This window comes from Myotis myotis, unplaced genomic scaffold (assembly GCF_014108235.1).
Source record: "Myotis myotis isolate mMyoMyo1 unplaced genomic scaffold, mMyoMyo1.p scaffold_m19_p_13, whole genome shotgun sequence".
In the NCBI taxonomy this organism is placed as follows: domain Eukaryota; kingdom Metazoa; phylum Chordata; class Mammalia; order Chiroptera; family Vespertilionidae; genus Myotis; species Myotis myotis.
The window spans coordinates 14,704,621-14,718,515 of record NW_023416317.1 but is presented as its reverse complement, the minus strand read 5'-3'; the positions used below and the strand labels follow the sequence as shown (position 1 = coordinate 14,718,515).

The 13,895-nt window shown below is 42.1% G+C and overlaps 1 protein-coding gene across 8 annotated transcripts in view; it reads right to left on the bottom strand.

Moving 5' to 3' along the window:
• Positions 1–1,106: 1,106 nt before the first annotated feature.
• The window catches only part of ARHGEF3 (Rho guanine nucleotide exchange factor 3), a 260,452-nt gene continuing 247,663 nt past the window's right edge, over positions 1,107–13,895 (bottom strand). For all 8 annotated transcript variants that reach the window (XM_036331844.1, XM_036331841.1, XM_036331846.1 and 5 more), the window contains 3 exons: positions 11,158–11,328; positions 5,125–5,311; positions 1,107–3,309 (listed from right to left, as the gene is read on the bottom strand). In XM_036331844.1, coding sequence (XP_036187737.1) covers positions 2,957–3,309; positions 5,125–5,311; positions 11,158–11,328 — 711 coding nt within the window. In that variant the 3' untranslated portion in view covers positions 1,107–2,956. The remainder of the gene's footprint in view (positions 3,310–5,124; positions 5,312–11,157; positions 11,329–13,895) is intronic.

Below are 13,895 nucleotides of genomic sequence, written 5' to 3'. Positions count from 1 at the left end.
TATTGGACCAGTATGCTATTGACAACTAGTTACCAGCAGCTTAAAACTGTTTAACTTTTTCATCCTAAAACCACTCTTTGGGGGAATACAATAAACCCTTGATTTTGTGGACCTCAACTTAACGGACTTCAGATTTTTTTAAAAATTAAATCTTTATTGTTGAAAGTATTACATATGCCTTTTTTCCCTCCACTGACCACTTGTAGCCCACACAATCCCCCACCCTGGGCCTTCACCACCCTATTGTCTGTGTCCATGGGTTATGTACATATGCATGCAAGTTCTTTGGTTGATCTCTTCCCACCCACCCACCCACCCTCCCCCACCTTCCCTCTGAGACTCTGCAAGGCATGCGGTAATTGGTTGGATTGTCACGTGGTGGCATGACTTTCTGCAGCAGTTCCCAGGGGACAATGCCCTAAGCCACGTCCCAACCATGTGCATTTGTTTACTCAAGGTGGCTGGTGAATGCAAGCATTTACTAGAGCTAGACCTATTAGGTATAAATTTTAAACTACTATAATGCATGTAGAAAACTGTGAAATTAAACTTTTCCTACATACTTAACGTTAATTACACAAACCTGTCTACCTAAGTAAAAACAGGTAAGCTAACTAATTTGTCAATTTGTTAACATAAGCATTCAGAAAACCAACTTTATTGTACAATGTACTTTCAGCTTTAACGGACAACCCCCACTCAAATTAGTCCATTATATCAAGGTTTTACTATAAAACTAACCAAAGAATTTCAAAGTGAAATTTGCCTTCTATTGTTTAGCCTTGAGTGCTTCAACAGTCACCTATGCTAACAGTGAGATCCAATACTTCTTGTCTATAAGAATTCCGATTTATCACTTGACACATAGTACAGATTCAAGATATAGTTGTTAAAAACTAATAAATGGGTAAGTGGATGAGCAGAGAATGATCTTAGAAATACTGAGTTCTGCAAAAGCTTTGATAGATCAAAGCAAAGCATTCATTTCAACCTGCACCCTCTTTTAAAGTTTGCATTTGGGAACAAGCAAAAATTTTGGAAAGAACCTCCCGGGGAGGTAGTTGAAATTTGATGTTTGTAGGGTATAGACTGTACACAAAGAGGACAACATTTTAAAGTAATTTATTGGAAATACTCCCAGAAAGTTTAAGGCCATAATACAAAAACATTCATTTCATCAAAACAGTCATTGACTTTCTTCCCGAAGGTCAGCTCTTGACAGACCTCTTTTCTTGACGCACTGGCCAAAGTGGCAGATGGTTCCTGCAAAGAACGAGTCATTCTTTTTCCCGACATCAAACACCTTCTCTCTGCTTCTATCTGCAGCAGGTTCATTCACTCCCCAAATCAGTAAGAACTTGAGAAATGAAGCAGTTTTAAATAAACTTGCAATAGGAAAAAAATTTTACCATGTTTAAGATCTATAAATACAGAAATAAGCTTACAGGGTAAAATTGACCACAATATTTTTTGTTTTTGAAAAATAAGTAATATACCTTGTTTCTATATTGATAAATCTTGTTACACCACTTCTCTGAATGCACATGATAGCTGTACGTAATAAAATGACAACATAGTATTTACTGCTTTCTTTTCTGTAAACTTGAAAGACACAGAAGATTAAAAAAAAACCTTTTTGGCAATAATTTAGCATCATCACTACTAGTGCTGGTGTGGGTATAACTTTGCACAGGTCACCCCTAATATTTACATTCGCAGGGGCTTTTGTGTGTATTCAGTTAACTTTTTAAAAGGTCTATGACCCACTTGGTGCTGTAAATCAAGGCTGGTCAAAGAGATACTAGTTTGGCTACCTGATCCTAATTAATCATAGACTTAATTAAGTTGGCCTTTGGAGAAGGTAATTGTGATTCCCAACACAGAGCCAGAGAGGGCAACCTCAGGACCCAAAAGCAGAGCAGGAAAGCCCGAGGCTCCGGCTGCTTCCAGAAGGGTGCTGGGCCTTGCTTTTCTCTTTTACTATTTCTCGCGTAAGGTCCTGATGAACGTACTTCTTCCAAATTCTTCTCACGTTTCTATAAACAGAGTTGCTGACTCGGTTTCAGTCCTTTTTCCTCATCCCTTCACTGATGCTCTAACAGATGAAACACAGTGGAGACCCTGGCAGATGAAACACAATGGAGATGGGCTTCCTCGCTATCCTGCCGGGTTTTCCCAGGCGCTCTGAGATTTATTCTCATGTTTTAGGCTAGAAATTGGCTCTCCTAGGCAAGCCAGCTACAATGACAGAGACTCTGGGTGCAATGCACATTTCAGTTCAAGATTCAGAGCTGACAGGTGCGTTTGTGCTGGTCCTGTTAAGGCCAGATTCTAGTTCATGTCCTAAGATTATTGCATCAGATTTGCACTGGATGACACGACAAGGTCAGGAGGGTATTTCTTCCTTTGCAAAATGAAGCCTCCAGGGCCCCCGGGGATGTTTACAAGCTTTGTGGTTGTATAACATCGAATCAAGTTCACTGCCAGGATTGATCTTTCCCGGTTTTCCTTCGAATGCCATCAGGGCACACGAGTGCCTTCCTCGTGCCCTGTGTGCAAGGCCCCCTAACCTCTGTGCCTTCAGCCACCACACCAAAGAGCTAGAAAAGCACTAGGGAACATGGAAGGACTCTTTAAGAATCTACATGAAACAGTAGTTTAGAGACTCCTTTTCTGTTTTTTAAAAATCCAGCAGGACATTTGAAAATAAGTTGTTCAAGTACCTCTTGATCCATCCAGACACTTGCGAAATACAATACAGGAGAACAGGCCACAGATTCCAGCTTACACAGACAGACGGGCGGTTACAGTACTGGGGACAAAGATACAGACACGAGAGACTGGGTCAACACGGTCACAACATATTAAAAAGTGCTTCTCCAAACCGTTCCATGAGTGGAATGCAAATACTGTACAGGTAAGACACAGGGCTACTTTCAGGAAGTACTTGCTTCTGTCAGACATTGCTTTCAACGTGCTTGCTGTTCCCACAGGAAGAGTCTGTCTGTTCCATGCGCTCACAGTCGAGGCTGACCTCACTCGTGTCCATACTGCAGTCTGAGTCACTGTCCGATTGGTCCATCTGCTCAAGTTTCGTTTCTCCCTGCGGCTCCTTGCTCCCGGCGGCGGGATTTAGGAACGGTCCCTCGGAGTCGAGCACCCCAGCCTGCCCGGCAGCACACAGCACTGTTTCTTTGGCTTGACGAATACAGTTGAGCCACTGCTGTTTGTTGAAGGTGTCATTGGCTTGTAGTGAGTGGGTCTGACTTTGGGATCCATTTTTGAAACTTACTCTAAAGAAGTTTTTAACTAGAAATGAAAACACATGGAAAAAAAGGTCAATGGACAGATATCCTCCCAGGCCAAGATAACACATGTCGTGACACTAACCCCAGGTCCCTATGGCACAGGCATCACCGACTGATTACAAAATATGACCCATGGATCCGGGACATGGCTCAGAAGTGCCCTGCAGCCACCATCAGTCAACCAGAGTTGACACAGGTCTAGCTCTCAGTTGCCCTCAGAAGCTAGCAAATGGGTATCAGCCTGGAAAAAACTAAGTCATGTTTCAGGGGACCCCGGAGTACTGGTCACCCAACCTGGCTGCATTATCAAAATGCCCTGGGGAGCTTATTAAAAACATAGATACCCGGGTTCTACCCTTAGAGATTCGGAATCACTAGGTCTAGGGTGTGCCTGGTTGTCTGTAATTTCAACAATTTCCTCACCTAGAGAGCATTTCAAGTTTCAGAAGCTCTTTGTAACATCAAAACTTGCCTATGAACCTCCACGATGGAACCTTTTCATTTATATCCAGTGATTGAGAAGATATGCAATGACGCAGAGCGGTTATAAATTCGGTTTCATTTAAAAATGAAATTACATTTTTAAGATCTCAACAGGAGTTATGTGCATTTAAAAAACAGTAGTGCACACTACAAAAGACATTTTATTTAGTTTAATAACAACAACATCAACTGGCATTTAATGGCCCCACGTGCCACGTGCACTGCTTGGTTCAAGAAGGATCTGCGTCCAGCCAGTTCCCTTGCATGACCTTGTAGTCAAGGCTGGGAGCCATCCCCTCGGATACATTTGGGCTCCACTCTTTGTCTTGGGAAAGTGCCTAACTCCTCTATGTCTCAGTTTCCTTATTTGTAAAATGAAGGAAACAAAGAGAATCTGCCTTATGAGATTATGATGAGGAATAACAGAAGTCCTTATACAATGCCTGGCACAGGGCCAGTATTCAAGAAATAGAAGTTACTACTACTACCACCATCACTAGGGTGGAGGACTGATGAATAGCTAAGAGGTAGTACATCCTAATTACTCTGACAATATGATGCCAATGTTACCACAAGAGTCAAAATGTCACTTTCTCAAAGAAGTCTGCCCTGACCATCTCATCTAAAACAGATCGCCTACTGCTATCCCATCTATCCCCTTACTTGGTTTTAGTATCCTTAACAGCACCCATCTATCTCCTCCTCCATCACAATGTAAACTCCATAGGAGCAAGGCATTGAACTGTTTGTTCACAAGGGTGTACTAGTGCCTAGAAGAGTGCTTGACACGTAGGAGATACTCGATAGACATGGCTATCTTAGCTTCTCTTGGTTAGCGCCTTTGTTTATTCAGTCTCAAGTTAGAGAAGCTTATTGGAGTATGGTAAGTACAAACGAACCCGCAGCCCAATCGACCATCCTTATGTCTCTTTAGAGACAAGCCTGCCAGCTCAACTACAAAAGGCACTGTTATGCAACTGGTATCCACCTAGGGACTATCTGGTATTAAGCACGCTTTTATAAAGAGAAAGACAGAGAGAAAGGGAGCTTAAGAAGCACCAGTTCAGTTATGTGCAGGCAGGTTCACTTGCAGTATCTTACTTAACCCTGAAGACCACCTTATGGAGTAGGTCTGCATGTATCCCCACTTTGCACATGAAAAACCGAGGCTCACAGAGACTGAACAAATCTACACAATCAGTAAGCACTGAGCTAGCTCTGGGATGCAGTTCAACTCCAAGGCCATGGCTCTTCTCTTTTCACCAGCCAGCCACGCCCTCTGAACCACCATTGCACTAAACGTTCAACAGGTCAAAACAAACTGTCGTCATACTTCTCTCATTGTTGCTGAATGCCCCTCGCAGGGAGCCGCCCAGCCTCACTTCTCCATCCTGCAGGTCTTCCAGCAGGAGGTCCTTCACAGGGATCGGCTGCCGGTACAGCTGGTAGCAGAGCTGCTCATTGTGGGTGATGGCTCGAGTGATCACCAGCACTTCTTGGAACAGGAAAACGTGCAGTTTCTAGAAGAGAAGAATCCACAGGATGTCCCTAAGCAATAATCTAATGAGTGGTTGATTACTGGACTAAGAGGTCCACAGGTACCAAGTTCACACTGGATTATACACTTCAGGCTCAAGTCCACCTCCAGGTGAACAGAAGTCAGGCAGGTCCCAGATGCACCCATTGCCTTTCTTATAGGAGCCTCCCGAGGGCCCCGTGGAGAAGGCCTTTCTGCCTACAGACACCAGCAGCCAGGACTGCCTTCACATTGCAATTCAGAACCTGTGCAGACACACACGGTCCCAGCTCCCATAAGAAAAAAATAAGAAAAGGGGAACAGAATAAAAGGGGGTAATGAGGGGGTAGGGGGGGGAGATAGTACCTCCCTGACTTTGGTTTACTTTACTCAATATAATTCTAAGAGATCAAAATGAATAATCTGTAATAATAAAAGCATAATATGCTAATTAGACCTGACATCCTTGTGGACGACCTTCTGGATGAAGCCAGGGCTGGGAGGGAATTCCGGGTCCCGGGTGCCAGAGGGAAGCTGGTGTGGGCAGCCGGGGGAAGGAAGGCCTACTCTTGCACGAATCTCATGCATCGGGCCTCTAGTAGTCTATTAAGGATAAGACTGGTATATCAAAGCCTAATATTAATCTCTTCTTCCCAAACTCAAAAAAACACTTGTTCCTTCAACCACAGAGCTGATTATCAGCTTCATGCAGGCACCCCCCCCTCGGAACACTGTCCATTCCCAGGGAAACCAGAGCATGCTGCCGCAGCCAAGAGAAAGAAGATCAAAGACGTCGTCCTCCTCAGTTGAGTTCCTCAGAACCTCAGTTCCCTGAAGAGGTTGTGTTTAAAAGGCTGACGACCGATGTGTGTGTTGTGGGCAAAAGAAAATCTCAAAAATAAAGGCTTGTGTCAAACCACATCATGAAAGCAATTTTGCCAGGTGGGTGGGGGGTTGGGGGTAAACTGGCTCCATTCAGTTCCATGTGCCAGACTCTTCTCTCTGTTGGAAATGCTTAGGGAGTGAAGTGAAAAGATCCACCACTTTGCAGCTGGGATTTGTTTTTCTAGTATTTGGAAGTATTTGGGACTGTCCACTTAAAAGTCTCAAAAAGGAAATGGGTAGAAACTCACATTGAAAATTTTTGTTTGTTTGTTTTTTGTTATAGAATAGTATGTATTTTTCTATTACTCAAGAAGAGAAAATAATTTTTCGAATTTATTGGCATAAACTTGTTCCTGGTAGTATCTTATTATCTTCTTTTTTATTAAAGTATAGTTGACACAATGTTACTAGCTTCAGGTATACAACATAGTGATTTGATATTTATGTACCTTACAAAGTGATTAATACATTAAGTCCAGTAACCTTCTGTCACCATACAAAATTACTATGATATAACCGACTATATTCCCTGTGCTGTACATTACATGCCGTGACGTAATTAATTTATGACTGGAAGTTTGCACCTATTATTCCCCTTCACCTTTCTCACCCATCTAGAATCTTGATTTGGGGCAGAGGAAGCACATTCAGCATTCTCAGATACTTTCCTATTTGGGAGAAGTGAGACCTACCGCCACCCCATCACAGACAGACAGACACACACACACACACATGCATGCACATGCATATGCACACACACATGCACACCAAAAACTAAAGCTCAATCAAATGTTGGCTGGTGGAAACACAAATGATGATTCTGTATTGTGGCGGGGGGAGGGGAGGAGAGGTTTGAGGAGTGAGAGTTTGTTTATCAAAATGACTAAACATGCATTTAAAATAGTTGAAAACATAGTAAAGCACAAAATAACCAAGTGAAGGGCTTTTTTAGGGGAGAAGTGGTACAAAAAATGTGTTAAAACTTTTTGTTTTTGGGCAAGGAGAGAAGGGATTGGTCATCGTTGTGCACACTAAACATTATCAGAGATATTTATACTGTTTCTACTTAAATCAATCTTATAGCCACTGTAGACAGTTTGAAAGATTATCTGGGAAATCTTTTTTTTTCTCCTTAAAACAATTTTTTATTGTTGACACTATTACAGATGTCCCCAACCCCTTGCCCCTTTGATCACCTCCACCCAGTCCCCACACCCCCACCCCTGGCCTTCATCATACTGTTGTCTGTGTCCAAGGCCTATCTATATATGTTCTTTGGCTACTGTTTCCACCTTCTTTTACTCAGTTCCCCACACCCGCCTCCCCTCTGACATTTGTCAAGTCTGTTCCATGAATCCATGCCTCTGGTTCTATTTTGCTTGTCAGTTTATTTTGTTCATTAGATTGCACATATTAGTGAGATCATACGATATTTGTCTTTCTCGACTGGCTTATTTCACTTAGCATAATACTCTCCAGGTCCATCCATGCTGTGACAAAGGGTAAGAGTTCCTTCTTTTTTTACAGCCATGTAGTATTCCATTGTGTAAATGTACCACAGCATCTTTATCCACTCATCTACTGATGGGCACTTGGGCTGTTTCCAGATCTTGGCTATTATAAATAATGCTGCTATGAACATAGGGTGCATATATTCTTTTTGATTGGTGTTTTGGGATTCTTAGGATATATTGCCGGAAGTGGGATCGCTGAGTCAAAAGGCAGTTCCATATTTAATTTTTTGAGGAAACTCTATACCAGTGATGGCGAACCTTTTGAGCTCGGCGTGTCAGCATTTTGAAAAACTCTAACTTAACTCTGGTGCCGTGTCACATAAGAAAATTTTTGATATTTGCAACCACAGTAAAACAAAGACTTATATTTTTGATATTTATTTTATATATTTAAATGCCATTTAACAAAGAAAAATCAACCAAAAAAATGAGTTCGCCTGTCACCTCTGACGCGCGTGTCATAGGTTCGCCATCACTGCTCTATACTGTATCTGGGAAATCTTTAAAAAAAGTTTTTTTTTAATCCTCACCCAAGGGTATTTTCCATTGATTTTCAGAGAGAGTAGAAGAGAGAGGGAAAGACAGAGAAATATCAATGTGAGAGAAACATCGATTGGTTGCCTACTGCACTCGCCCTGGAGCCTGCAACCAAGGTACGTGCCCTTGACCGGAATTGAACCCGGACCCTTCAGTCTGCAGGCTGATGCTCTATCCATTGAGCCAAACCGGCTAGGGCAGTATCTGGAAAATCTTTACAAAGATTTATTATCCCTTACTTATGAATGCTCATTGAGGATTCCTGTTCCTATTTTCTGCTTCTTTTTGCCCTCAAGAAATTGGGTTCTTTTCCTGACACAAGATTTTGTTTATAATGATTTCTACAATTCTACCGGGGAGGGGGGAAATAGCTAAAACAAACCTCCCATCTCAACTACTATCTTTGTTCTCAAAAATCTTGCCAAAACCGGTTTGGCTCAGTGGATAGAGCGTCGGCCTGCGGACTGAGACGTCCCAGGTTCGATTCCGGTCAAGGGCATGTACCTGGGTTGCGGGCACATCCCCAGTGGGAGATGTGCAGGAGGCAGCTGATTGATGTTTCTCTCTCATCGATGTTTCTAACTCTCTATCTCTCTCCCTTCCTCTCTGTAAAAAATCAATAAAATATATTTAAAAAAAAAAAAATCTGTCTGCCTGCCATATGAACTAGAGTTCGTCTTTAATGCCCTACCCATCCAACCAGTCTCAGTCCTTGACTGAGGGACAGAAAGAGAATAGGCTCTTATCCCATGGAGCACTGCCTCTTCCTGACAATTTCCCACAGAGCTCCTAACAATGTGTGGTCAGGAGCCAGAGCATTCAGTGTTACAAGTCCACCAGTGCTTTCCAAAAACCAGCAAGAAGCAGAATGCAGCTTTCTACCCATCGGCCACTCCCTAGTCAGAGAGAAACACCTTTTAAGCAGTGGTCTGCGACAGGTCTCATTACCTCCACTGCAGCACTGATAATGGGTGCTGCGACATGTATTCAGTGATTTCAAGTAACATTTCCAAGCCTGCTCTTAAACGCCATTTCACAGTCCAGGTCAAATGATATTCCTTGAATTATCACAGCTCGATTAAGAACTCTTCAATATAGTTTTGGCTGCCCAGCCAGCGTGGTTCAATGGTTGAGCGTCGACCTATGAACCAGGAGGCCACGGTTCAATTCCTGGGTTATGGGCTTGCACATCCCACTAGGAATGTGCAAGAGGCAGCCAATCAATGATTCTCTCTCATCATTGATGTTTCTATCTCTCTCTCTCTCTCTTTCCCTTCTTCTCTGAAATCTATACAAATATATTTAAAATATAAATATAGTTTTGGCTTTCATTCCAAGATACTGAAGGTAAAATACAGTAAAAGTGGAGACTCTTTCTCAACACTGAATTCAAATATATAGTGTAGATAATAAAATTTATATGTTATATAAAATATGTTTTACATTATAACATAAAAATTATAACATATAACATGTATTAGCATTATTTTCTACTGACTATACATAAAAATAGCCTGGTCAGTTGAATGAATTTTGAACTCTCATATAATTCAAATTCATCCTTTCTTTATATAAGGATTCACTCATTCATTCATTCACTCACTCATAATAGGTTCTGGGAATTGACACAGCACAGTCCTCTCTCAAAGAGTATGGTATAACAGGAGATACTGACAGAGAGGTGGAGAACTGCAACCCACTGCAGTAAGCACTCCAGGGGAGACTTGTACAAGGTGCCATGATAGGAGAGGAAGAACAATTTCGATATCTACTCAATAATAAAAGCCAAGAAATGGGGTATCTACAGGTCAGAGGTGGATACACAGCTAATGGAAGGTAGGTTACTATTTAAAAAAACAAAACATTGGTCTCAAAATGTCAGTCTGTCAATGGGTACCAATCCTACGAAAGAAAAGAGCTTCTCACAATGCTAAATGCACTCCATGCGAGAGCTGTTTCCCTGAGATCACCCGCTGTTTCCTGATATTCAAGTGGGAGGAGATACTGTTCTGTGTTTGCTTTAGAAGGTTACGATCAAACAAAATAAAACACTGGCAACTCTATGTTGTTTTCCAAAATTCTTTCTATGTTATGGTCATAAAATTAAAAAATATATATGTATACATAAATTATAAACATGTATTTGTAATATATGTTATATATAAACTAGAGGCCCGGTGCACAAAATTTGTGCACTCGGGGGGGTTCCCTCAGCCCAGCCTGCGCCCTCTTGCAGTCCGGGAGCCCTGGGGGGGATGTTCGACTGATGGCTTAGGCCTGTTCCCCAGCCATCAGTCAGACATCCTTAGTGCTGCCGTGGAGGCGGGAGAGGCTCCCACCACCACCGCTGCACTTGCCAGCCATGAGCCCAGCGGCACTCCCCCTGTGGGAATGCACTGACCACCAGGAGGCAGCTCCTGTGTTGAATGTCTTCCCCCTGGTGGTCAGTGTGTGTCATAGCGATCAGTTGTTCAGCTGTTCGGTCAATTTGCATATTACCCTTTTATTATATAGGATTATAACCATCTATATCATAAAAGGCCTGTGGTCATGACACCGTAACGACAGAACGACCAAACAACTGGTCACCAGGAGGTACATGGAGCACCTCTCGCGGGCCGGGACTTGCGGCGAGGTGGGGCTGGCACAGGGCTGGTGCGGTGGAGGCGGGGCCCGCAGCTTGTGCAGGGCGGGTCTGGGTCTCGCGTGATTTCGCGCACTGGGCCTCTAGTATAATATATAAACATGTATAATATATGTGATTCTCTGATATAAAAGACAATGGAAAAGCCATTTTTGTCTAAAGAACACGACCCTGGGTAGGGAAGGCATAGTAACAGGAGGCTCAGCATCAAATGGATTAAGTGTTGGGGAAGGCCCAGGGAGAGACCACTGAAGGGGAGTAACCACTCACCATGCCCCGGTTGTTCTTCAGTTCGCCATGACAGCACAGCACTCTCGAGCTGTCGATCAGAGAGTCCTTCTGGCCTTCTTCCAAGTAAAGAAGCCGTTCTTTATAATAATGGCATTCAGATTCCCCAGTCTTGATGTTGATTTCTGCTACAATTCCCTGAATGATGTTTATCTATGGAAACAAAAAGAGTATGGGGAATGGAAGCAAGCCACCCACACTAACAAGTCCCAGGGGCTCAGCCTAGAACAGTGGTTCTCAACCTTCCTAATGCTGCGACCCTTTCATACAGTTCCTCATGTTGTGGTGACCCCAACCATATAATTATTTTTGTTGCTACTTCATAACTGTAACTTTGCTACAATTATGAATCGTAATGTAAATATCTGATATGCTATATGTGTTTTCCGATGGTTGTGACCCACAGGTTGAGAACCGCTGGCCTAGAAGGTCGCCATGATCCACCTGGATCTAATTCTGAGATTCTGTTATCCAAGTTGCTGCTTTGGGAAAGGGGAAAAATAGAATGCTTTTAATATGCTGTATCTATCTATCCATCTATACACATACACTACATACACATGTATTTATACACATGTCCACATACATTTATCTGTAAACACATACAGATATTTGTATTGTATATAAAACTAATGTTGATGAATAATCTTATTTGAGAGGACAAGATATAAGGTACTATTTTCGATAGGCAGGACTCACAGCTACTACATACACTTAGGCCCAAGCCTCAGCACATGTGAACAAGTGAGGGGGCAGAGGGATTTCAAAGCAATGACGGATGCAATTCTGTTAATACAAAATGAAGCAAAGCAAAACGAAACAAAAACAGCACGGCACGGAGACGTGACGAGTGGGCGTGAATTCTGATGGGTTGTTCTATCACATAGGTACATCGAGAAGTTAGAAAATACTAGAAAACAAAGGAACAAGAAATCAGCTGAATAAAAACTAAGACGCCAATCAAAGGCAAAGTAATGACTTCCTCTGTCCTCTAATAGTGAAAAGACCAAAAGTCCCAACTGCCTTGCGGTGGTGTTAACTGAAAGAGCTAAAAAGTGACCAGGTCTTTAACGTGTTGAAGTGGTAGTGAATTGTCTCTAAGATGGTTAAGTGATTATTTTTCACATGCGAGTGAAATGATCTTCTCAAAGGAACTGGATGAAAACTTCTACCAGTTATAACTGGAACATCCACGTGAGTGTGACAGAAAAGTGTACAGCTCCGAGCTAAAGCCTGGTGACGGTAGCCTATGAACAGATGCATAATCTGTATACTTTTGTAGCTACTGAGAGTTTCAAAGATCATTTATTTATTTTTTATTTAATTTGTTTATTTAAAAATATTTTTATTGATTTCAGAAAGGAAGGGAGAGGTAGAGAGAGAGATAGAAATATCAATGATGAGGGAGAATCACTGATCAGCTACCTCCTGCATGCCCCCTACTGGGGATTGAGCCCACAACCTGGGCATGTGCCCTGACCGGGAATTAAGCTATGACCTCTTGGTTCATAAGTTGACGCTCAACCTCTGAGCCACACCAGCCAGGGTCCCCTCTTGGTTTTCAAAAATGACTGATTATTTACTGCTACTTTAAAAAACAAACAAAAAAAGAAATTGCACAAAATATGTTAAAGCTATGACTCATCCTTTAACTTAATTAAACTAATGTTCGTTGAGCATCTGTTCATTGTTAACATAGGGTGCATTCAAAGAAACGGGAGGGTCTCTATCCTCAAGAAGCTTAAAAATATTATATGGGAGGTACCTGAGCCACTGATTCATTATCCTTTTATTTTATTACATTTTTAATATGTTATAGAATCCATATAATTTCCTTGTTTTTAAAGATCTTAGCATTAATTGTTATGACTCATAAGTTAATTATTATTAAGTATAACTGGGCAGCTGACATTAACCAGCACTTGAGTCAATTTTCTGAGTTTCCTGCAAGGGTCCAGGAAACCAGAAGGAAAATGCACCACAGGCATAAAGACGTGTTCACTTCCTAATTTAACTCAGGAACTGAAGAGCTGGCATATCACATGAAGATTAATAAACTCAAACACCACGTGGTTCCTTAGGCAGCTATGACTACTTTCAAAGGTGCTTTTTTTCCTCTGGTGTTTGAAAGTATAAAGAGCCAAAACAATGGAAACCATCAGTGTTATTCCCTATTCTATATGTACGTTTATAATAGTAACTCTGGATCTGCTTTATTAAAAAATCTTATTTTGTATTTATAGCCACCTGTACACCGTCAGAGTCTACTCTCTCTGCACTGGTTCCTAAGAGGAATTTATTTTGTAGAATTTCATCGAGGAACAAAGCTAAATATAGTAGACTGCCAAGAGCAAACAGTCATGGCAGTTGTACATTAAAATTAAATTTATTGTTGCATCTCTCATCAAATCAAAGGGAAGGGGCCGGTAAAGGGAGATGACGAGAGATGCCTGGTAACTGAACTGGGATTAAGCCCACATATGCTGGACTCATCATCCTCAAAGTGGAATCTGAAAGCCCTGTCTGGCTAGTCCCTTGGGTGGTAAGAGCATCTCCTCACAGGCTCCTGACACGAACCAACAATAGCAGCCTTCACTGCTGCTGCATCAAAAGCAGGACTGTTCTTCCCATTGATTGCAGCGATTTTTTTATGTTATAGGAGTTGGGGAACAGCAACTGGCAGAGGGGAGAGACAGCCTTCAGGATCATCTTCTGGCTGA